This window comes from Humulus lupulus, chromosome 1 (genome assembly GCF_963169125.1).
Source record: "Humulus lupulus chromosome 1, drHumLupu1.1, whole genome shotgun sequence".
Taxonomy (NCBI): domain Eukaryota; kingdom Viridiplantae; phylum Streptophyta; class Magnoliopsida; order Rosales; family Cannabaceae; genus Humulus; species Humulus lupulus.
The window spans coordinates 8,107,808-8,135,720 of NC_084793.1; the positions used below are offsets into that span (position 1 = coordinate 8,107,808).

General features: G+C 32.0%; 1 protein-coding gene across 1 annotated transcript; it reads left to right on the top strand.

Moving 5' to 3' along the window:
* Positions 1-8,029: 8,029 nt before the first annotated feature.
* Positions 8,030-13,170, top strand: LOC133785062 (protein CUP-SHAPED COTYLEDON 3). The gene is made up of 3 exons (XM_062224327.1): positions 8,030-8,463; positions 10,768-11,033; positions 12,353-13,170. The coding sequence occupies exons 1-3, from the start codon at positions 8,295-8,297 to the stop codon at positions 12,803-12,805; spliced, it is 888 nt and encodes a 295-aa protein (XP_062080311.1). The 5' UTR covers positions 8,030-8,294; the 3' UTR covers positions 12,806-13,170.
* The last annotated feature ends 14,743 nt before the right edge of the window (positions 13,171-27,913 follow it).

Below are 27,913 nucleotides of genomic sequence, written 5' to 3' on the forward strand. Positions count from 1 at the left end.
TAAGTGCTCATCAGTTTGATTTATTTATATATATATTTGTTTATATATTGCATTTGTGTTGAAAAACACATATAGATATAATTAATAAATTAATTAATTAATCTGAGGCTAAGTAATAGAAGCTAATAAAATTCCAAACTAGATTGCCACCCAATTAATACATACACTTGAGCTATAGTAGCCTTATATATATATATATATAATTATATATATGTATATGGGATGAAGTTGAAGTGAAGACATATTAATTATAATTTTGTAATTTAATATATTGGGATATGAATACTGCTTTGGATTTATTCAAATAATTGCAAGTAACTTGCTGGTGAGGGGTCACTTGTGTAGTGTAGTTGCCATCGAACTCAGGTCATGAGAGAGAGTTTGGCCACCGAGGATCATCTCATCTCATTGCTTCTGCTTTGAAATTACCTTTAATTTAGCTTAACTAATTTACCACACTACTTTTTCTCATCAACCAAACAACATTTATATATATCTATATATATATATATTATGATATGACATCAACATAACATCAAGGTAAATAAGAAGATTCCTTCGTGACATCTCTCTCTCTCTCTCTCTCTTTATATATATACATGTCAAAGTACAGGGTCATTAATATATATATATATATTCCATAAATGAAGGGTTTGGATATATATTACATAGCCATAAGTACTTTTCCTTTGTGGGGTAAGTGAAAAGTGGGATTTGATCGAAGCTAAGCTAGTGTCCAATATTTCTACTACTGATCATTACTACTATTACTAATATATATATATATTGATTATTCAAAAAAAAAAAAATAGTAGTAATAACATATGGTAATATATATATACACATATATAGATATAGAGATATGTATTAATTGGGTTCCAAGCCAACACGGTACCCAATGAAGGTGTGGTTTCGAGTGTCCGAGAGACAAATTATTGGAAGCTTTAATTACTTTTAAACTTAATTATATTATTGTGTTAATGATGGAGACCAGAGCTGGGACACTAAAAATAGAATCTTAGACTGATAGAGAGATATATATATATATATAATCGATCAGACACTGATTTATATACACTTATTAATATATATATATTGTTATGATGATAAATATATATATATATATATGTATATGTATATGTAACACACACACTCTCTTTTGAGAGGCAATGAATAGTCTATTGTTTGTTTGTCAACATTTGTTGACAGCCAATCCCTGAGCAGCACGTGTCATTATGTCTCAAGACATTATAATAATAATAAGATGAAATCCATGATTGATAATAATTTATGTCTCAATCCAACATGTAAAACTTGTCAATTTATATCATAAAAACTCTCTGTCTCCTTCGTATCAGTGTGCCCCAAGTAACCCTCCTTGATTTTCACCTTATTATATATATGTATATATACATATATTCTACTATATATATATCATGTTATGGCTTTTAGCTTAAAATCAGATCATCAAAGATACACTTAAAAAAAATATTGATAGTAACTGTTTTGTCCATCGATCTCTCTCGATCGTCATTACGATCCATATATATATATAATTATAATTATAATAGTATATATAAAAATGGGTTTAGATTAATTAGTCCTAATATAGTAATTAATCACGGGGAGCATGGTACCGGAAGAGGTGGTGGTTAATATTTAATTATAGTTGAAATATTGCTTTCCAACTAATTATGGGGTTAGTTAAATAGGAAGAGCTAAAAAGCCACCTATCACTATAGCTACTTAGACTTTGATGAGAACCTTAATAAACCCTAATAATATTATTATACTATTGAGATTGTTTCATTATTATTATTATAAAAAAATAAAAGAAAATCATTTGCATGGATCGACCCGCAACATCACTACGTATAAAGCCAAATAAACCATAAATCATTTTAATTTTTATTGTTGTTTTTGATAAACATTGTGCATATACATACATGATATATAAATATATATATATTTTGTTTCATCTAATTATACATGTCGACAGAAACAATTATGTGGGTCGTTTTAAAATAATTTTGCCCTAATGTGACAATTATGCATGTAAGTAAACTATTATAATTAACTATATGTGTATATATGTATATATAGCAGCCAAAAGTAGTCTAATAATTAGCTCTGATTTATTTGGTTCTGTTTGCTAGCTTTGGCGGGCGCAAATCAATTAAACTGGCATCTAATACATTATACATATACCACAAAACCATTCCCTCGACACGCTTTGGCCCCACAATTATAAATCATATTATATATATATATAATAATAATATTATTGTTAATTTTTATATATTAATTATATACAACAAATTAATTATATATTAATTATATACAACAAATTAAAAAATTATCAGACATATGTTGGCAACAGGCGCGTGAGACGTCAAACGTGATTCGTCTACATATCACATCCAAAAAAACAAGCTAATGAATTATTTGAGTGTGGACCCCAAACACTTATAATATTCCCAGATAAAAAAACAATGGCAATTATGATCATAACTAGTTAGACCAAACTACCATTAATTTTCTTTTCTTTTAAAAAAAAATATTACATATATATTTATACTATATATATACTGTCTTAATTTACTAATTAATTAGTAGTATATATTACTTATACAACGATCAACTAGCTCATCATGATTATATAAGGTTGAACGAAAGCTTAAAATTATCATTATAACATTCAAGACTGTACAATAATATTTATGTGTATGATAACACTGTACTATACTATATATATACATATACATATACATGTATATATAGTTATAGTTATGGCTTTATATATATAAATAAATATTAATAAATTATAACAGAAGAACTAGACGTTATTCTTTGGATATCCTCCGTGGTTTTCCAATCACATCGAGGCCGTGCGTGATCAACGATGCTTATACTTGTAGAAAACAATTTCCTGCGTTTTCAAGCTATCGTTCGAATCTTTCATTTCTAGAAATTGTTTAATTAAATTTATACTTTTAAAATTAACAAAAAAATAAAAAGAAATGAAAAGGACTTAAAGTTTATTTTAAGGGGTTGTATCTGACTATATATATATTTATAGACTGACATGTGTACTAAGGCTAGTTCAAATATATATACTGTGCAAAAATTCCTTGTGATGGTGAATTTGCCTACGAACTTTATATATAATCACTATATCTATATCTATAGATTATTGTATAGTTTAAAAGTAAGCTACGATAGCTTTGTTGACAAATTGAAAGAACTCATATATATAAATGCTAGTGCCTAAATAAAAAATAAAAAAAAATACATAATATATATATATATATCTTGTTGCTCAAGTTTTGAGCTTATAAAGTGGGCAATATTGGATAATATTGTTTTTGTTAAAGACACAAATTCGTCACGAAAAGTCTTGGAAAAGGCCCTTTTTACAATATAGGGTAAAAGAAAGAGCTTTTTGGTTAGCTATAGGTGGAAAATATATTAATTATTATTGTTTGTGAAATGTATATAACGTTACATGCACTATACTCAAATTGAGATGTATATTAGTCAAATCTTGGTAAAAATTTCTTCTTTTTTATTTTTACCAGAAATATATAAAGTGGATATATATATTCGATGGATATTGTACTTGTGGAACTTTGTATGGGCTATAACTAGAAACTAGCCTCGACCATGCACAATCACATAATTAATGATCAGAAAAGAAAAACACTACCATAGATTTTGCATATTGGATTATTAACAGAAAAAACGGCAACCGTTGGGTTTCGCAAAAGAAGTTATTGAAATGCGCAAGTAAGATAAAGTAGTCCTTTTTCTTTTCAATCGTGAAATAAAAAAATTAATCATCGAAAAAGTAATAACATATATTTCATGATATGGACAATAAATAATGAAGTTTATTATAGCTATAGTACTACTATGAACATATATATATATATGTATATATCATGATCATCATCACTGCCCTCAATATATATATATATCCAATGTTACAATTTTCAAAAAAGTGTAAAAATAAAGTGATGAATTAATGGATTAATACTACTTTTTCTAAAAGGTGGTTTTGGATGTAAAGCAATAAAAGCAAAGCCAAATTTTATTAAAGGAAGAAGTTTGATCGAAAGATCATGGTGATGAGTAGATTTTTCTAAATTGAGCATTATTTGTGGTATTAAAAGATTCGCAATAGACAGCCAACTTTTTGTGCTACTATTTTGGAAGCAGCTTAGAACCAAAAATATATTCTATGAGATAATTTCTCTCTCTCTTTCACGAGAGAATATTTTATATTTTTTTATAAAAAAAAATAAAAAAAAATTATTCCATATGTCTGATCAAATGGGTGATCGATATCAAGTATATATATATATATATATATTGTTTTATAGGTAATTGTTTATTTTATTATATATTGTTTGAATTTCTTAATTTCGACGAACATTCACAAGTGGGAATACTCAAAAAGCATCTTGAAATATATAAATAAGTTAAGAAAAATGGCAGTGTGGAGATAATCATGGCCAAGATCTACGGTTTCTTATGAAATTTCCTCTTTGAACAGTTTTGAATACTATAGAGTTATCTATGTGTATATATATATATATATAATTGTAGTAGTAGTAGTGTTATATATTATAAAATAATTAATACTAATTACGAGTAGGGCATGTAATTAAAAAACATTAATTTGTTTATTGTCTATGGAGTTCAGAAATCTTAGGATAATCATTGAGATAATATACTTTTATAATATCATGAGATCATATAAATATATATATGGCCGCAAAGTATACATTTATATTAAAATGTGCAGTGAAATATAATATTTTTTTATAATATAATAGAATGATATACGCCATATCACACGCATATATATATATTTATATATACGAAGAAAGACAATTAAAGAAGCTGTATTGTTGTGTTGTGTGCATCAGCAAAAATATATATATATTATTACACACTAAGCGCCTATCTGGAAAGGATGTGATTCATTGGATATATATATATATGTATATACACATACATATACATATACAGTACAATAATATATACTCTCAACAATGCAAACATTTCATAAAATTCAATAATTAGCTCTTGGAAAATAAATTATCACAAGGGTCATCACATACGTACAAAATGGAAAAGAGATTGATAGTTACATATCTGTGTGTATATATAACACTAACATTACATACGTGTAATTGTGTAAAGGTCCAGATTTGAATCATACAAATCGATGATATATATAAAAATATATACATAACTTATAGAAGTGAATAATATTTATATATAAATATAAAAATATTATGATGCATGAGTGATATTAAAAAAGGACATGAGTTAGAGTAAGAGGGGTCCGGAGGCCATGAAATTATTGGTTCGAAAACAGAGGAATATCAAGCCGTCACTCATTCTCCAACGTCATCCTCACCTAACAAAAATTCCCTCATCTCATTTTATCCCATCTCCTTAGGAATTCATATGAACCCTAGCTATTAATAAATAATAATAATAATAATAATAATAATAAATTCATCACAATCATTTGTATTTATTATTATTCTAGATTTCATTGCTTAATTGGCATGGTCTTCTCTCCTCTCTATCGTATGTATATAATTTCACCACATAATCAAACACGTCAACACCTCTCGATCTTTTAACGTGTATTTCCCTTCTCCTCCGCTGCGTGTCTAATTTACCGTAATTTTAGGGTTTATATATATAAAAACACCATATTAAAAAATAAAAAAAATAAAAATAAAAATGCACGTGACTACCCCTTGTCATAATCTTCTCAATCTTATTCACTAATCACTATATATATATACGGTGGGTTAATTAATGTTGTCGATCACTACTTTGATCATTAAACTATATATATTATTGACTTAATACTACTACAATCCTAATCATATATACCTTAATTACATTATCTAATTATTATACGTAAATATATATCTCAAATTAACCCATCTATGATTTGTATATATACATAGGACGCACGTGACACACGTCCCTACTCTTGGTCCCCATATTATGACTGTGACAACCACAAGATTGTACTCTCTCTACATAAATGCTAATTAATGAAACTTTAATTAATCCAACCAAAGATGGATAACATGAATATTAATTAATTAATTATGTGTAATTAATAATTTGGTTCTCTTTTTTTTGGGTGGAGGGGGTCAGTTACAGTGTTCATGACCCTCAACACTGAATTGGGTGACTGTCAATATCGCTTTGTGCCTCTTCTAAGAGGCCATACAACGCAAATTGACCTAATACCATCCGAAGAGCTAGTTAGACCCCACTTTTTATTAATTAATTAATTATTCATTAAGTAGGGTCCAGTTTCTCAGGTCATAACTCGTAAAATAATATATATAATAATATGCAGATTATTCTTTTCAAAATGTATGGAAAGAGAGAGAAAGGGTATAACTGTCTTTAATTAAAGTTTACTTAAAAAGAAAACAAAACACTTAATTTTATTTATTAATTAGTCACACTCAAACACATGGTGGTAAATATATTTTTTTTGGATGAAGATAAATAAATGATCATGATCAAGTGCATTATTATAGTTTAATCGATCATGTTGATGCTAAAATGACCACAAGTACATAGATGACCAAACACACACATATATATATATAACAGTAATAATAATGATTAGGAGTATATTTTTTGTCCATATATATTTTGGTTAAAATTATTGCCCTACTATAAACAACAAAAATTCACAAAACATTATTAATTCATTTAGATTTATTAGATAGGCTTGTAGAGTATAAATATATATATGTATACACGTATACATATACGTATACATACATGTATGATGATGATTTTGCTGTGACAATCAAACGATCATCATTCTGAAGTGGACCCTTATCTCCAATGGTCCACAATTACTTGCATCCAAAATATTCTTCTGTCATAAAAAAAAAACTGATATCAGAAACGATAGGACTACTCATAAGGGTTTATATATATATAATCAATATATTAAAATTTCTAATTATTTCCAGCTATATATATATATACACACACTTTTTCTTTTCTTTTCTTGAGCTGGCAATGTTTTGATCAAATTAATCAAATGGCTCACGTGCTATGAACACTCTTATAATAATAATGTTTGTGTTTTTTTTTTTTTAAGTATGTCCAGCAGTTAGATTTGATCTACCGATTATAAAAATAGCAACGTTGGTGTATGTATATTTAATAGGGTTTATTACTAATTAAAAAGCTGCTAATTAAGCTTATATATTATGGGTTTTTTTTTAAAAAAAATTATAAGTACTAGAAAGATCGATATCATCGACTAGTGATGAATTAAGTACTACAATCCAAACCCTACTAAACCCATCAAAGAATGGGAAAAAAGGAATAAAATTGTTACACTTATTATTTTATGGATACATATAAAAGCGTTTTTGATTAATCAAGTAACATAGTTATAATTTATATATTATGTGTACGACACGTGATCTATCGAATATATCCATTGGTATATATACATATATACACATTCATATATACATGAATATCATAATTTGTTTTTGTGCCATTGTATATTAATTATTCCCGTAAAAAGGTTGTTAATTATTAATAATTTGGATCCAAAGTGTAAAATAACAATCCAATTCCATATGATGATGAGTTAAAAAAGGGGTATTTTGGAGGGTTTCAATTATATTAATTTTTTTTGGCTTTTTCTCCATATAAGCTGGTTGGCAGCATCATCTTCTCTCTTCTTCTTTTTTTAAATTTTAATTAATTAATTTTTTTGCAAATTATTAGTGACCCCTTTACCCCTCCTTAATTCATTATGAGAAGATTTCTTGTAACTTTGGTTTTTCTTGAAACTTCCGGCTATAACTAACTAATTACACAACCATTAGGCCTATACTAAAATATAATTAATTAGTATAATATATATTTATATATTTATATTTATATATAGCTAGGAATAAAACCCACTTATCCTAACTACTATATCTCTCTCTAGTCTATATATATACTACCAACCTTTCTCCCTCTATACAGTCTTAACTTCAAATTCCCAAATAAACACACCAAACCAGACTACACCACCTCTGATTCTTTTCTTTTCTCTCTTTTTCTTTTTCATTCATACATATATATACACTACCATATATATATATATACCATTAATTCATCATCATCGTCTTCCTTCTTCTAAACACAAAAATCAACAAGAACCAGCTGGGGTCAAATAGTTTCATAAGCTAAGATCAATCGAAGAAGAAGAAGAAGTGTATATTATGGGGTTGAGAGACATTGGAGCAACACTACCACCTGGGTTTAGGTTTTATCCAAGTGACGAAGAGTTGGTCTGTCATTATCTGTACAAAAAGATTTGCAATGAGGAGGTTTTGAAGGGCACTTTGGTCGAAATTGACTTGCATACTTGCGAGCCATGGCAGCTCCCTGGTAACTATTTATATATATATTCTCTTATCTCCTTAATTAGTTTATTCATTACTTGTTTTTTTCTTAATTAATAATATTCAACTTTTTTAATATCTTTCTCTCTCTCTTCATTTCATATCTCTTCTTGTTTTTGTTTGTTGTTCCTTTACTCCAATTAGTACTGTTTCAGACAAGAACAAATATATTTGGAGGATCATATATTAATTAACGGTTAATTGTATAATATTATTATATACTTGTTTATTTTGTTGAGTGGTAATGCCGACTTCTTTAAACGACAATATATATCTGATTATTTTATCTTGTTCGATTCATCGAATTTATATAAATTAATATATATATATATAGGCCTAACACTCCCAAAAAAAAATTATATAAATATATACTTGTTTTAATCACGCCAAATGATTAACTCTTCTGTTTTTAGACACAATATAGGTGAAATCATTTTAATGTAGAAATTTAAGTTTTTTTTTTTAATTAAACCTTTCTAATTATTACCCTTTTATGCAATATAATATCACTTTTCGGCTGAGTATGCCAATTTTAAATTAGTTTTTTTTTTTCTTGGACTAACTAAAAAAAATAAAAGTTTGCTTAATTATTATTATACACCTCTTCATTCTTTTATCCCATGCAGTTAAATATATTAGAACAATCAATTAATTATTATAATAATATTATATACGATGCTTTCATATTAATTAAGTTATTACGTCTATTTCAAAACTGTTAATTAGGCACAGGAATCTTGCAATGTTTCAGGAAAAAAACAGTCCTCAAATAACTTCAAGGTTACATTATATTATTTGTATCTAGCTAGCTAGTAATTTTTATTTTAACGTATATGTATATATATATATAAATATATACATATATATTATACAGAGATGTAGTAAATAACTATACGTAAGTCCCGTATAATCTTTCAAATTATAATAATTTCATCTAAAATTTATTCAATATGGGGAATATTTATTGGCTGGCTTTTATTCCACTTGTAGAGAAAACCGTCTCCTCTTTTATTATGGCCACAACATATATTCCCTTTGAGTACATCATAACGTGTATTCATAATTTTATGTACTTTATATAAATTTATATATACATACATACCCCAAATATTTATATATATATATATATGTGAATAGTAATTAGTTATTTTAGGTTGGCTTTTAATTTGGTGCTACCTTATTATAAGCCTTAATATCACTATATATATATTTGTTATACATGTATTTTATATTTATATATATACACACACATTAATAAGTTCTAAATATATAACGCCAAACCCAAACCAAGAATTGATACAAATGATTGAACAAAAGCACATGATGACTTTCTCTAAATTATTATTATCTTTACAAGTTTTCGTGCATTTGATTATATTTGATCAATTATATATATTTATATATATATATATATGCCAGCTACATATTCTTTTTGTGCTCATTTCATGAGTTTCTTGACTTTTAGACACCTCTTTTTTTTTACATGGTTAGCATTAAAAGATGTATAATATATAGTAGTGGTGATCAGATTCCCTGGTTTTTAAGGACAGAATTAAGCTTACCCCATTAGCTAGCTTTGTGTATGGAATCTAAATTTATACATATCTTTTTTAAAAAGCATTTTTGTACAATAAAAAAAAAAAGCACAATTATTGCTCTCATATATGTAAATGTGTGTGTATTCTCCTAATTTAAAAAAGAGAGAGAGAGAGAGAGACGATTTACTTTTCCTTTCCCATAGGAATCAGTATATTTTTTTCAACAAAACTGTCCAATCGAATGGGAAAAAAGATCTTCATGAAAGAAAAGTCTCATTTTCAGACAGAAAATCTAACCCTAAAATCTTGTTTGTGATATATACATACACGTATATAATTATATATCCACTGAATCAAGATTGAGCAAAATTTTAAACAATATAAGACACCATGCTTGCTTTCACTCTTTCCTTAGACATTAGTTCAATATACTTTAGAGTATTTTAATAGCTGTATTGCATATATATATATATATATATATAAGGTGTTGAACTAGACTGGCTAACTTTCTTATATATAATCTGTAATATAAAACAGCAATAGAAGCAAGCAGAAGGTCTCTTAATTAATGTAAAAAATTAACTAATTAAGATTAGAATAAAAGCAAAATTATTAATTATTACATGCACAGCAAAAAGGGTCACTTTAACTTTTAACCATATATATGTATGTACATATATAATAATATGTGAATTCAATTAATATTATTGATGAATTATTATTTATAATTTGTTTGTGTGTGTGTTTGGAAGATGTGGCTAAGCTGAACGCGAACGAGTGGTACTTCTTCAGCTTCAGGGACCGCAAGTACGCGACGGGGTACCGAACCAATAGGGCGACGACATCTGGATACTGGAAAGCCACTGGCAAAGATCGGACGGTGGTGGACCCTCTCACCAAGGACATCGTAGGCATGAGAAAGACTTTGGTTTTCTACCGGAACAGAGCCCCTAATGGCGTCAAAACTGGTTGGATTATGCATGAGTTTCGTCTTGAAACCCCTCACATGCCTCCTAAGGTCTGTATATATACATATATATATCTATATAATTTATATTCTTCTTATTATATAGATAGTTTACTTTGTCAAAATGAACTATTTTTTTAGTGTGATTTTATATTTTAGTTTAATTTTAATAAATTTTTGCAAAATGATCTCTCATAATTGAAAATTTATACAAATAATCGAAAAATTCAAATAGTTGGTTGAAAATTTTAAATAACTAATTAAAAATTTTTAAAAACTAGTCGAATTTTACAAAATCACTTAAAAAAAATAAGTCATTTTCACAAATTTCTCCATTATATATTCGCATATATATTCTCCCATTATTCCATTCTGGAGTAATATTTCTAAATTACTTTCACAATACTATAAGATACTCTAGAATGGAACCAAGTCGATAAAAGAGTTGCACTCCCTATTATTATAGTAGGGATTTTATTTTATACCTATCGTTATGAACTTTTTTTTGTTTTTGGCATATAAATAAGTTGTAATTCTAATTTTTCTATATAAATAAGTAAATTTATTGAAATTTTTCACAAATTTTCAAAAAAGATTTGAATAATTTAAGGTGTCGTAATTAGAAATCAAATAACTTATTGCATGCGTGTCTGATTTGTTTTTTGTACTCACATGTAAAAATTATTTAAATTCTGATTTAAACACCCTAAATTATTCAAAATTTTCAAAAATTTTGAAAAAAAATCTTCAATAACTATAATATACATCATGTAGGTGTACTAAAAATTCTACCGTTAGGAACTTTTTCAGAGTTAATACAATAAAAGTAAAAGTTATATATATATATATATATAAGGGCAAGTCACGTACGTATATAGAACATGTAAGTGGGCATGTTTGAATGAATAGAAAAAAGCTTAGCTTTGTCTCTGTCGTGGTACTGCTTTTGTTAACTCATGACACATCTTGTACTTATTTTACATCCTCATTTGTACACCATTACTATCAACCTAAAAAAAACTACTACTAATAATAGCCTCCCCCATATATGATAATTATTTACCTAAACTATCTATATTAATTGCTAATTAACATTATTATAAGTTTATTAACTAAGACATATCATATATACATATTTGAGAGTATAATAAAATATGTGGAGTAGCCATCATAACTATAATTATATATATATATATGTGTACTCATGGTATATATCAGTTTCCTATTCAGGATCATAAATGACATGTTGTGTCTTGTTATTATTAGCTTATATATATACACATGCAAGTATATATATATATATATAGTATAAATCGTTTTTAATTTACATATATATATAACTAATATATATATAATGATCATTGTGACAGGAGGACTGGGTTTTGTGTAGAGTATTCCACAAAAGTAAGGAATCATCATCAGAAAACAACAGTGCTACCGATCTAGGCAGCAGCCAACAACTCTTTAATCTATCCTCATCTCCTCCAATAAGCAGTGATGATCATCATCATCATCACCAAAACATGGGCAATTATGGTTCGTACGATCAAATGACTACTTCATTTTCGTCAACGCCTAGCAGCACTGGAATCATCACCAACAATAATCACCATCATCATCATGATTTTTCAAGTAACTTAATAACAATGAATAATGTTGGAACAAGTGCCACTACTGCTACCACTGAAATCAGCTCATCAAGAAACAGTGGCAACGACGATTATGGGTTCATATGGGGCATGAATTTCGACCATGAAAATCCAACTTCCAATTTCGATGAGATGAGACAATTCGACTTGGATAACAGCATGGTTTTCCTCTAAGCTCATATTATATATTAGTAAATTATTATTGGATTTTATTATATATTATTATTATTATTATACCAATTAAATTAAGTCACATATTATATAAATACCGGATAATTAGTAATTTGTTGATTTGATTAGCGCTGCTTTTTCATGTAATATCTTTTTTTAGGGAGGGAATCATGTGCTTGATTTGATTGTAATTATTATAAGTTATAGTGGATCAAATATGATCTGCTTTAGTCATGTTTATTAGGTTTTTTTTTTTATTATTTGTAATTTGTTTCAGTTTTACTTTTAGTTTTATTTATTTAATTTGTATACAAATTTATAGATTCCATACTATATATATAATTTATATATGTATATATATTTATATAATATCAGTGGTGGGAATGGCTTCTTTATTCACGCGGAGTTATATAGCTGTCTAGCAGCTGCAGATTACTGTCCATTAACATGTTCACATATATTCTTCTTATTAGTAATTTGTCCCTACTGATGTGAAATGTTGTTAAAATTAAAATTAAATTTTTTATTAATAGACCATAATGCAAAATAATACAGATTAAAGTTTTTTTTTTCCATGTGCAAAAGCCAGAAGCTATAGCAAATTTAGTTTCATACGTACATGTGTTCAAAGAAATTTGTCAGAAAATTTTGGCTTTCATAGAGTAAAAAAGTTAATATATATGGAATATACATCCCATGTGAATGAAATCATGAACGTACAATAATGTGCTATCTTATCTTTTATACTAAAAATTTATCAATGTTAAATAATAATATGTGATCGGAGAAAATGTACTGTAAATTTTACAGTACTCGTATAAATTATCAAATATATATATATACAGATTTTATAGAAGTGTACTTCTCCAACATATATTTATATGGGAAATAGCCAACTAGTTTAAAAAATTATACTTTTTCTCCAATGTTTTTCGACTAATTAATCATTGTACTTTGACACTTTACAATTGTAGTATGTATACAACTCTTTCTCTCTTCTTCCCGGCGATTGTAGTTAGCCATGGCAAGGTCTGTATATAGTCTTGTGGCAATAAATATAAATATAAATAACGAGATTCTCCGTGAAGAGCTTCAAAAAGAGTTGGACCGGTGAGACTCTAGTGTATTCTCGATCTGTGAATAGTTTTTGAAGTAATTTATTTTTATGATCGTGTATTTTGTAGTATCTTGCAAATTTTCAGATAAGTCAAAATAATTTGTTGTTATATTATTTTATAATATAATGTTTTAGATTAAATAAATGTGACAAAGAGTGTCACATATTGTAACATATACAAAAGAGTTACAATATTTAAATATATGTGAATATCCAAATATGTAACATACTTGGTGTTACAAATTCAGTTAAAATTTTGTAACTTCCAAATATTGTCTATTATTGTGTAGATTTGTTGTTACACAATATTGAGATGAATTTCTTAAAGTCATATGTGAAATGGTTGTTAGAGATAGGATTTTAATCCCAATAATGTGTTTTGGGGTTACAAAATCAATTAGGAGTAGATTGGAATCGTTTGGAAAAACATCACATTTTTGTGTGCTGAAATTGGTCAGTGGCCGCGACCAGGGATGTTGGTGGCCGCGGCCTGGAGAACAGAGACCAGTGGTCGCGGCCACTGATGCTCCTGGTCGTGGCCACAGAGGCTGACTGACCAATATTTCGGTTTTTTCCAACCTTTTTGGACGGCTTCAAAAACACAAATAACTCTCAAATATCATTTTTAATTCCATAAACATCCAATTAATAATTGGTAACAGTCATGAGGTTAATGGAACTTGAAATTCAAAGGGTGTCTCTAACACTACTACAAAAAAAGTTTTTCTCAGCAGTTTTTTTACTTAATACACTGTGGTTTTTGGGAGTATTGTAAAACGCAATGTATTCAACCGCAGAGAAAGTTTTTTAAAAAAAAAAAAATTAATTACTAATCATAAATATTTTTTCAATAATTCAATTCCGATTATATACAATTATTTTCAATTTCGATTATATATATATTCAATATTATATAATAATAACATAATTTAATAAATTATTATCCAATTAAAAAATTCATTATGTAAATAATAAAAAAAATATGTAAAAAATAATATTATAATATAAAAAATTAAATAAAATACAATACATTTTAAATATATAACATAATTAATATTAACATTATTAAAATACAAATAAATTAGGTAAATAATATAAAAAATACCAAAAATCTGAAATATTAAAAAAAAGAATCAAGTTTTAATGATAAATACATATTTTGAACAATAAAAATGTCTTCTAATATCCTACAAACGTTCAAAATCGTTATAAAAAAGCTTGAAAATCACTCTATTAACATACATTAAAATCTCATTAAACCCACTCAATATTTATTTATTTTTGCCCTAAAACTTCAAAATAAATCAATATTATGTATATTTACATGATTTAAGGTGTTAATATGCAAGAAAATGACAAAAAAACAATGAAAAATAGTGAAAATGGACCTTACCATGGATGGGGATGAAGGTTGCGTTGTTCCTTTCTTCGCCTCTGTGAAATGAAATATGAAGAGGGAAATGAGGCTTGGGTTCGTCTTGTATGGTAAGTGGGACTTTTTTCCACGGTTTTATAGAAAAACCTGCAGAGAAAAGTTGCGGTTATATAGAAAAAACCGAGGAGAAAAGTCTCCGCCTTTCCAATCTTCGAACTTTAGACTGCGTTTTTTTTTTAAAACCACAATAAAATGGTATTTCAGACTCATAAGAAACTTTTCTCTGCGTTTTTTTATTTAAAGTTGAAAAAAAAAAGCGTAGAGAAAGCTTATATTTGTAGTAGTGTAAACTCTGTAAATATGAGTCTATTGCTTACTTGTTTGACACAATTTTTCTATCCATTAGAATACTTGGCTAGAAAACACCTAGAGGCTTGATAATTCCATAAAGTAATTTCCAAATCTGTGAGAGATACCTTAGTGGTTGAGTTAGGGGAAAATAAGCTTTTGGACAAAGGTTTCAAACCTTGTTCAAGTTGATGATCCCCAACACTCTTCACTTTGGTAGTGTGAGTGAGAGTTGTTTGTTCTTTGATTCTTGTTCTTTTCTTTTATTCTATTGCTTTTCATATTCATATTATCCTTCTCTATTTACTTGTATTTCTTGTCTAGAGTTATAATATTTTCTTTTCTTTTGTTACAAACACTTTTTCTTTATTTGTATCCTTTTGTTTGGAGTTGCTTTTCTCCATTCTCTTCTTCTAATTCATCTCTTGTTTATTTGTATTTTCAGTCATAGAGTTGTAACATTATTTAATCAAAATTATTTATTTGTATTATTTTGTCTAGAGTTGTAATAATCTTACCATTTCCATTGAAATAACATATATTTTCCTAACAATCAAAAGCTTATCCCTTTGTTTTTTTCAATGGAATGTGAGACTATCAAGATTATGAATCAAAACCTAGTGAGGTTGGATAGGTTTAATGGATCCAATTTCACTAGATGGCAAGACAATGTGAGATTTCTTTTGACCACTCTCAAGATCGCTTATATCCTAGAGTCCACCCTAGAACCTCTCCCAACGCCATCCGACAAGGACACTCCCGAGGTGGTGGAGAAAAGAAGGAAGATGGAGGAGGACAATCTCCTTTGTAGGGGTCATATCCTCAACACCCTTTCCAATAGGCTCTATGACCTCTACCTGTCGACAAAGGAGATAGGAGATGCACTTGAGACAAAATTCAAGATAGAAGAGGAAGGTACCAAAAAGTTTTTAATATCTCAATATATTGATTTCAAGCTTTTTGGTGATAAACATATTCTTCCTCAAATACATGAATTGCAAATAATTATTAACAAGTTGAAAGCTTTGAAGATTGAGCTTCCCAATGCCTTTCAAGTTGGTACTATAGTGGCAAAATTACCACCAACTTGAAGGAGCTATAGGAAAATAATCCTTCATAAAAATGAAGATTATTCTTTGGAGGAAATCCAAAATCATATTCGAATCGAGGAATCAATATTTAAAGATAAACTTGTAGATGGGTCTAATAGAAAGACTTCCAAAGCAAATGCGGTGTCACAACCAAAACATCCCAAAAACAAAGGGTAATGAGACATCATTGGATCCAAGAACCAACCCAAATAAGTTTAAGGGAGAGAATGGTCCTTGCTTTGTGTGTGGGAATAAATGTCACTATGCTAGAGAGTGTAGGCATAGAAAAGACCAACAAGGACCTAAGGTAAATACAACTAGCGAGGTGAATGCGGTCCAAGGCAAGGTGAAGAGGTGGTGGTATGATACATGTGTCACTATCCATGTCACCTATGACAAATCATTGTTCAAGACATTTGAAGAGTCAAAGGGCAACTATGAGATTCAAATGGGCAATGAGGGCAAATCCAAGGTACTTGGCAAAAGTACCATTGAAGTCTTTTCCACCTCCGGCAAGAAAGTAATATAAGTGAATGTGCTTTATGTTCCCGAAATGAGTAGAAACTTGGTAAGTGGTGATTTGCTTGGCAAGCCCGGCATTAAAGCCGTCTTTTAGTCCGATAAACTTACTCTTGCCAAATCCAATATGTATTTTTGGCAACGGGGTACTCTTGTGAGGGTAGAGTTAAGTTGTGCACCAATGATGTAACTTTCAATGTTATCAATAAAAATGTTTATTCCGCCTATATAGTTGAGTATGATTCTTTATTTTTATGGCATCTTAGACTATCTCACATAGGTTTTTCAACCATGAAAAGATTAGTAACATGTGGTATGATTGTATGCATTATTAAAAACTATGGTAAATGTGAAACATGTGTTAAGGCAAAAATGATTAAGAAACTATTTCCTGGTATAGAAAGATCACCTAATTTACTAGATTTAATCCATAGTGATCTTTATGAATTAAATAGTGTTTTAACTAGAGGTGGTAAAATGTATTTTCTTACTTTTATAGATGATTTTAGTAGATATACTTATGTGTTTCTTTTAAAGCATAAAGATGAAACTTTTGATGCCTTTAAAATATATAAATTAGAAGTTGAAAATCAACTCAATAAAAATATTAAGGTGGTAAGAAGTGATAGAGGATAAGTACTTCTCTAATGAATTCAATATATATTGTGAAGAAAATGGTATAATTCATGAGTGCATCGTACCTTGTACACCACAACACAATGGTGTTGCTGGAAGGAAAATATGACTTATCTAGGGATGATAAATTATATGTTGGTGTTTTCTAAGTTGAACTTCAACTTATGGGGTGAAGCGTTGTTAACCGCTTGTCACATTATTAATCGAATACAGATGAAGAAAAATGAAATATCTCCATATGAGTTATGGAAAGGAAGAAAACCCAACATAGGGTACTTCAAAGTGTGGGAGTATCTTGCATGTGAGCAATAAGCTCCTATTTATAGAGTTTAGAGACACCCTTTGAATTTCAAATTCTACCAACCCCATGGCTGTTACCAATGATTTATTGGATGTTTATGGAATTGAAAAGGAAATTTGTGAGTTATTTGTGTTGTTAAAGTCGTTCAAGAAATTGGAAAAAACTAAAATTTTGGCAGACAGCCTTCCTAGCTGCGGCCACGGGCATTGTTGGTCGCAGTCGTGGCTCTCTGTCACCTAGGTCGCGGTCATTGGCCAATTTCAACACACAAATTTGTGCTGTTTTTTTCAAACAATTCCAAATCATTACCAATTGATTTTGTAACCCTTAAACACATTATTGAGGTTAAAACCAAGTCTCCAACAACCATTTCACGTATGACTTTAAGAAATTCAACTAAAAATTGTGTAACAACAAATCTACACAATAATGGGCAATATTTGGGAGTTACAAATTTGTAACTGAATTTGTAACACCAAATATGTTACATATTTGAATATTCACATATATCCAAATGTTGTAACTCTCTTTTATACGCTACAATATGCAACACTCTTTGTCACATTTATTTAATCTAAAACATTATATTATAAAATAATATAACATTCCTCCACTAGATTAAATAGTTATCTATTGTAACACTTATTCAATCAATCAACATTATATTTTAAAAATATAACATATCCCCCACTTGATTAAATAATAACTCTCTGTTATAGAAGTCATTGCATGTTCGATTAGCTTATACAGGATCTTTATTTATTTTCATGTATATCTAATATTAAACAAATTAATACAAGATAGCCTAAAACATGTTTCTAAAATTGAATTCAAAGATAAAAAAATAATAGAATACTTACAGTATACACAGCGGAATTAAGGAGTCCTTCCTTCAGTTTCTCTAACTCTTGTATCCTCTCTGTCGCAGAGTATTATCAAGAAACTGAACCGATCTTCTATTTTCTTCACAATCTTCCAATGTATCCTTAGAACCACCTAGACTAGTGTGGGCAATTCTCAACACATGAGATAGATATAGAGAGAAGAAGAGAAAATAACAAAGTGGCTTAGAAAATGACTTGTGTTTAGAGAGAATCTAAAATTATCAGAAAATCTGACTTGTGACTTATCAAACTTATGTTTTGACTTCTCTCTAAGCACTCCTTTTATAGACTCAATTAGGCCATTTAATTTAATTAAAAAATAAATAAAATAACAGCCATTTTGAAGCCCTATGTCGAAATTATCATGGGTTATAGGCCCGTGAAATTTCCCATTTGATTATAAGCCCATTGGACTTAAAATCAAGGCCTGTATTATTTTCTATTGATTTAATTAATTAAATAATTATTTAAATCATTTATCAAATTAATTATTTATAATTTGAACCTTGATTTAAATTTATTTATTAATTTATATACCAATTTATCTTAATTAATAAATCTACTATAATTTCTCTTTTCTTCTTAAAATTACACAACTCTGTGAAACTATCCAAAATTGACCTGGTCAACTTTGATAATTCTAATTGATGATTAAATCAATTAATTGAGACTAACTAGATGATTTTATCCAAGGTACAATGGGGACCATGGGCCTATGAAATTGTAATGCCCCGAATTCTCCAATGTGTTTAATGGCGGGAATAGTAGGCCGGGAGGGCCATACTTGTTTAATTATGTCATTAAATGAGTTTATGCATGGTTATGTGAATTATATTATAATATGATGTTAAATGCATGCATGTGAGTCCACGTTTCATGACAGGGGTATTTTGGTAATTTGGCCCATTGAGGGCGTAATTGTATATTTGTATGCATGTTGGTTGGTATATTGTTGAGACCACATTATAATGTGGATTTGTTCGAGCTATTCGGCATGAGACGATCTTTGAATATTAAGTAGCGGTTTAGTCATAACGGGATTAAGTTCGGGGCTCGGGGTGAGTCTCGGGGTGATTTTAATGATTAGAGTGTTACCGGGAATTAAAGGGTAACGGGACATAAATTATTGATGTTTGAGATTATTGGGAATAACGGGAATTGAAGAGAATTAATTATGTTTAATGAAATAGGTTGGGAAGGACGATTTTACCCTTGGGAGTTTTTAGAAACTTTTAAATGACCTAGGGGCAAAATAGTCATTTCACCCCTAAGATATATATATATATCAATATTTGGGCTGTAGAAGCTTACCCGAAACAGAGCACTCTTCTCCTTCAACCGTTCATCATTTTCTCTCCTTCTTCCTTTGAAGTTTTTGGTCCCAATTTGAAGATACAGGCTAGGAAATCAAAGCTTGGAAGTTGTAGACTTGGTTCATCTATTGAAAAGGACTTAAATCCCATTTGAGGTAAGAATTCATCCATGAAAACAAGCCATACTCTGTTTTTCTTTATAGTTTTCAGCTTATAGTTTTGATGTGGATAGTTGGAATCAATGGGAGTTTTTGTGTAAACTTGATTGGGTTTTGATGAGGGTATGATGTAGATGAAGTTTAGAGGTTGAATTGGGTGTTTTGGTAAGGTTTTGGATTGGTTTGGAGGGTTGGTTTCAAGAGAAATCGCAAGGAAGAAGAACCAGAAAGTTTCTGGTCTGTAATTGGCGCAGCAGCGCTAGGCAGGGCACAGAGCTGGGCTCTCTGACTTGGAAATTGGGCTGCAGCGCCATTTAATAGGGCTGCATCGCTGGTCCATTTTTCAGCAAACCTATTTTAGGGCTCGGAATGATCCTTAAGGCTCGGGGTTTGGTTCCTTTGCCCCGTTTGAGTATATTAAGATTCCCGAGAGTGGGGGATTGATCCCGGGAGTGTGGTTTTAGATTGTGAACCATTTATTAATTTATTTTATTAATGGATTATAATTGGTTATGATTAGGTAACCGCTAAGGAATCTAAAGGTTGATCGTTCTCAAGGGTCGTTCGTATATTATTTCTCGCTCGAACTTGAGGTACGTGTATATGTATATGACATGCGTGATTATTACTGAGGCATGTTGGTTGATTAATGTGGACATGGATTGCATATTATATGCTAGTGAACGTTGTGTACTCGTATATGTACTGATTAGTCAGGGCTACTGACCTAAGAGTCAGAGATGGCATAGCGTCATGAACGCAGGGCCAAATGAAGATTAGATCTAATCGATATCGGCATTGAATGGCTCTATGGCATTAATGCTGGACCGACCCTAAGGTCGATGAAACTTATAAGCGCTTGGCTAGTCTATGACTAGTTACTCAGAGTCAGGGCACAGGGCCCCGGTGACTGCTTGTCACATGGCTAGGGAACGATGTTCCAAGCTTATGACTCTATGGTCATGAGGAAGGTTATGTTAGTGACTAATCACCATGCACCTATCCTATTTAAGCTATGAAAGGTTCGTTATTTGTTAAGCCCTGGTGATCCTATCGTCACATGGCTAGAGGGGGATGTACCCATTTCAGTGACTTTTGTGACCGTCACCTATCTGTTTGGACTGATAGTCCTGAATGATTATTATGATCATTGTTGATATTATATCATGTTATACTGTGTTTTCTTGCTGGGCCTTGGCTCATGGGTGCTATGTGGTGCAGGTAAAGGGAAAGAAAAGCTCACCTAGCCTTGAGTGGAGAGCTTTGGTGGTGATGTGTACATATGCGGCCGCTTGACCACCACGGCCAAAGAGTTCTCAGAGGAACTAGGGGGTTCACCCTATTTTTCCACTTAGGTCGGCGGGATTGTAAATTTGAAACAGTAATGACTATTTTGTACTGAGAACAACTTGTAAATGTTTTGATTAGCTCTGCAGAGCAGTTTATAATGTAAAACATCCTTTCCTTTTATTGGTTTTTCTACCTTAACCTGTTAATCACATTTAGAGCACGTTTTTAACCAAAGGACTCGGGTAACGGGTCAAATTTCTGGTTCACCGTTCACCGTAACTGTTCTGGGGTAACCACGGCGTTACAGAAATCAAGCTCCAATAAGTTATCATAAATCTAACAAATAAATTTACTAACTTATTAATTCCTCGTGACTCCACTATAGACTTGGAATTGCACTCTTGAATTCATAGAACGCTCTATAACAAATATAGATACGCTATTAATTATCCATTGTTACAACCATAATTGTCACTCAATCCTCTATAAACGGTCTACAATGAGATAGGACTAAAATACCGTTTTACCCCTCATTGTATTTTATCCTTAAAACACTTAGTTCCTTGTAAATGATATTTCAGTAAACTAATTTAATTACTGAAATGAGATCTCTATCATTTATCACCTTGAACCAAACTAAAAGGAAACCATCGTTTCACTTCTTCATCAGAAGCTATAGATGTTCATATCTATGATTAACACTCCCACTCAATTATACTACCGAGTTCCCAAGATGTAAGTATGGGCTAGTCCGTAGGGTAAGCTGGTAACGAACAAGTCAAAGAACTTAAATAATACAATCAGTTAGAATACTAACCACTCAAAATTGAGATTGAATTGACCTATGGTCAACTATATGATATGACTAGAATAGATAATAACGGTATGTTTACTTATCTTATCAACTGTCAATATCGGTCCTGTCCGATGTAACAAATACATCCGATATTATCTACTTTGTTAATGTTCTTGAAAGAACATAACACTGTAATGTGTAAGTAGATCATATCGTAGATTGGCAAGTCAGTGTAAATCCAGTGCACTGACTAATCTTAGGACTAACTTATTTTGAGCATATAATCATATTTATATTCCACAGTGATTACGTCACTATAAATAAGATTAGCTATATGCTCGGGATTTAATAGAAGTTTATATTAAACAAATAATCATGAAAATAAAACATGTGAGCAAAGTGATTGACCAAGTCAAAAAATGATTTCTATTCTTTTATTGATAATAAAATGAGATTACAAAGAATTTGTGTTTTAATTAGGGCATAAAACCCCAACATTGCATTGGTGCATAAAGTAAAGTGTTTTTCAACTTGAACTTTACTATAGTGTAATTATCACAAAATTTGTTGAAAATTTGGTTGTACTAGGCATTGAACCATCTTTCCATGGTAACAAATCGGTGATAACACACACACATTTTCCATGTTCACTTGAGACCTCTATGTCTCACTTTGCACCATTAATGGCCATGTGCACTTTCCATTCATGGACGTTCTTGAGAATACTCTCAATTCTCGTGAGAGGCAGCACCACCCCTAGGTCCATATAGGTAGAACTCTTACACTATTTGTTACCAAAAATATTTGTCTTCACAAGACTGAATTCTATAAAAAAAAACCTCTTGGTTTTAACCCTCAATTTGGTAACTCACAAGTACTCAACATCTGAGATGGGATTGTTTTGAGTACAACTAATATACACTTGATTGACTTGTTATTACCTATTGAACCTAACACTAGTTAAGTAACTAGTGTTAAGATATGTAACCATCAATCGTGAATCTCTTTAGGGAGTTTAACTGTAACGTCCTAGATAACCAAGACCATTACACTATGTGTTTGTAATTGTGCAGGACTTGCTAATTAAGTCGTTTAGTTGAAAATGTGATCCCGAAAGTCATAAACAAGTTAGGTTTAAAATATTTTGGTCATAAACGGATCATTTTCATTAAAATAAATGCTTAGTACATGTGATCCCAAAAACAGGGTTTAAATGACAAATTTACAAAATTTCAAAGAGTTTCTTGACCGCGTTTTTGGCCAACGACGTGTAGACATCAAAAACGACAAAAACCTTCAAGAGAAATAAACAGCACAGACGATTTTGAAAAGAAAGTAAATAACACACGTAATTTTTATAGTGGTTCAGCCCCAATATGTTGGTAATAGCCTAATCCACTTAGAGTTGTGATTATAGGTCTGCACTCAAGATCAGATGAACTTGAGTCAACTGAGTTTCTTCAATGCAGATTAAAAAAATACAAGAATTCTCTCAAATGCAAGTAATTTCTCTCTCTATAAAATTCAGATCCAAACTTCCCCCCCCCCCCCCCCCAAAAAAAAAGTCCCCTTTATGATCCCATAAGCCTTGTATTTATAGGCTTAGGATCGTACATCTGATATCCCCCCATCATCGGGATATTTTGTTATTCTCATTATATTTAACTTACAATATTATTCAAAATATAACAGTATACTACAATCATGGGATAAATGAGAGATTCCCACGTATGCCAAGATCGATTCTTGTTGAAGTCGTTTATGAGAATCTTGACATAGTCCTCCTCTATCTGGTCGAACACACCTTCACTGGGCAGTCACGCACTTGACTGGGCAGACATGCACTTGGCTGGGCAGACAGGTCATGACTGGTCGGACATGGTCATGACTGGGCAGACAAGGTCACTCCTGGACAGACAAGATCATTCCTGGGCAGACAAACACGTGACTGGTCGGACAAGGTCATGCCTAGTCGGCCATGACACTTCTCAAGCCAGTCAAAATTCTTCATCGGTCTACCGGGTCACTCCTAAGCCAGATCACTTTATCACAACTCTGAGGAGCCAATATATTTATTGACTATTAATGTATCGTTTACAGACCATGTACTGCCACTTGTCACCTCTATTGCCACGTCATCGATCTCCAATTTTTTGGGATAGCAGAGTTATATACAATCAAGGCCATTCTAATGGCAACATACACATTTTTGGTTTTCTTCCCTGTACAATCCCTCGACTGTGACGGACAAGCAGCTGACAATATACATCTTTCCCCAAGTGCTCTTCAATTCATGGTTGAACCATCAAACCCTTGCCTTACCTGCACCACTTAGCACACATGAGCCGAGGCTCAGCAAGAAAACTATATAGCATAGCATAAACAATCCATACAATCAAATGATTCATAAGATATTAACAAGATATTTATCAGGCCATAACAGGCACAAAATCAGTGACGACAAACAAAGAATCATCAGTCTATCATCCAGGTATTCAACAAGCCATCAACATCAGATTAATAGCAGTAAACACATTCATAATCAACTATTTAACAAAATCATCAAACAATACTCAGGGTCGACGCACTAAGGCCGCACCCTCTGTTTAACCCACTCACTCCGGCTCGCTTAGGCCAAGCCCAGTGTTTAACTCATTGACTCCGACTCACTTAGGCCGAGCTTAGTGACTATTTAGTTGCCTCAGCTACCAATGGCCGAGCCGCGTCCTGTGCGCAAATATCAATCCCGACACTCTTATGCTGTTTATTTCACACTCTCATGGCATATCATAATCATACAACAATTATATTCAGATATAGGGATCTCTTAGTCCCATCACAGCCACACAAAATGGTGTAGTTTTCTTACCTTTAATTTCTAAGCAGAGAAGGAGAAATGGTTCCAAGCACGATCCATAGCTTTGAGACTTGGTGATAAACCTAATCACAATCCATACATGGTACTTTGATGAGTTTAAATTCCAAAAAAAACAATCTCGGGACCAAACTAGCACTCTCGGGGCCCTTAATTCCACTAAACGAAGTGGTGAAACCATCACCCGAGCAAAAACTCTAAAAAGAACCCAAAAACCAAGTTCTGAAAGTTGAGTAGCGCTACAGAACTACCTGATAGGTGCTACAGTGCTAGAGTCAGAGACTCTAGCCCCCTAAACTCGCAGCCTAGCGCTGTAGCGCTCCTAACCTAGCGCTGCAACAAGAAAACACATATTTTATGGGTTTCTCCTTCGAATCTCCCCGAGCCGAAGCTCCAAAAATCCAACCCTCAAAATCTTCATACCTAAAATTAACTATAGGACTACACTCTACTCATCATAGGCAACAAAACCTAACCAAGTTCTTCCCAAAAACTCCAACCAATCCCCAAAACCCACACTCAAGCTTCAAACCCAAAACACAATAAAAACAGAGTAAGAACTCAGAAAATTCAGAGATATCAGTCAGAATTTTACCTCAGTTGTGACCATCTTCTCACAAGCTTCAACCTCCAAATTTTGAGCTTAAGTCTCAGCTAAACCCTTCCTAGTTCCAAAGCTTCAATTCATATATAATCCCTTCAAAATCCCAGAATAAGCACATGCTCCAAGCTCAAACTAGTCAGCCTAACACAGAGAAATAACAATGGAAACCTTACCCCATCTATGGCTAAAACTACACCAATTCCAGCTTCAATCCCCTGTTGAATTCCCTTCCAAAACCCTAGCCTCAAGTTTGAGTTCTTCAGTCCTTCTTCCTTAGCTTCAATATTTCACAAAAGAGAGTAAAAGAGAGGGAGTACGTGAGGTGAGAGAGGGTGAGCTGAGAGTTCCTTTAGTTTCTAGTTTCTTCTCTTTTGTTTCCCTAAATTTATGAATATATTACTTAGACAAAAGACCAAGTTGCCCCTCTAATTTAACTAATCATCAAATGACTCCTAGGGGTAAAATGGTCATTTCATTCCCCATTCCAACCAATTCCTCAAATGTTCCTATTAACCACCTGTTATCCCCATTTCATGCAGGGGCTTTGGGCCTCCGCCCTGGCACGCGGTCAGAGGGCCAGCACGGCACATGGGCCCGGCCCAAGGTCCCTTGGTTTGAAAATTGCCCAAGGGGACTGGTACGGACCAAGGACTCTAGACAGGGTCCATTTGAGGGGTCCGGGACATCCCTCCGTGTTCGTCCTCAGCAAGAACGGTCCGGGCGATGTCTGAAGCGCCCAGACCGTCGCGGACCTTGGTATGGTCCGGGCCTATGGTAAATGGAGCGGGCCAACGGTAAACGGACCTGGATCGCCTCCTCCCCGGTCGAAGGGCCAAGCGTCTGGGATCCTGAAGCTGCCTCATTTCTCGTGGGCATTGTCCCCCACTTTTCACCTCGGGATTGCACACTGATGTGTCAGGACTACGCAGCCAAGTACCCTGACCGGTCTTGTCTCCTGAATCAGCCTCGTGACTCGAAGTGGTCAGAGCCAAAGCGTCGTTTTGTCGGGCGAGGCTTGCTTCTCAGGTCAACCAATTGGGCCTTAGCTGGTTTGAATTTCGTGTATTTTATACCTTTTTGTATTGGGCCTCCACTAGAGAGGCCCCTTGTACCCATTTCTCTTATGGGCCCGGGTCGGATCCGGCCCAGACCCGGTGTTCCCCTCAGCTTATAAATATAAGTTGTAGAACAATGTAAAGGGGGCTTCGGAGAGAAAAAAGACAGAAACTCTGTTCAGATATTACTAGAAAACTCCATTGTAAAAGCTTATTCTAGCTCTAATATATAGACTCGTGGACTAAGGCTAGTTAACGCCCCAACCACGTAAAAACCCCGTGTCGACCTTCTACTTTCATTATTATTACCAGCAAATATTATTCATTGATAGAGTTGCCGAAAATCTCGGTTAACAGTTTGGTGCTTTCATTGAGAGCTGAAGGAAGCTAGCGCCAACGTCAGGCCTTTGCTACGATGGTGAACACACGACACACCACCTTCGACCCTACCAATCCTGAGCAGAGCAATGGGGACCCGCTGCCTTCTTAGAACATTCCTCTGGACCCGCCCGAGGACGTGCCTCAGGCATCCCACCAAGACGAGTCGCAAAACTACGAAGTAGAAAATGAAGAAGATTACTACGAGGAGGAAAACGAGGGGGAGTATCACGATGAAGCTGCGGATCCTGGAATCCCCCACGACGATCAGCAAGCCTCGGAGGTGACTAGACTAAGGCAACAAATCCTGGATCAGGAAGCCAGAATGGCTGAACAGGCGGAGGCACACTGCCGGGTGCAAGAGTCTCTAC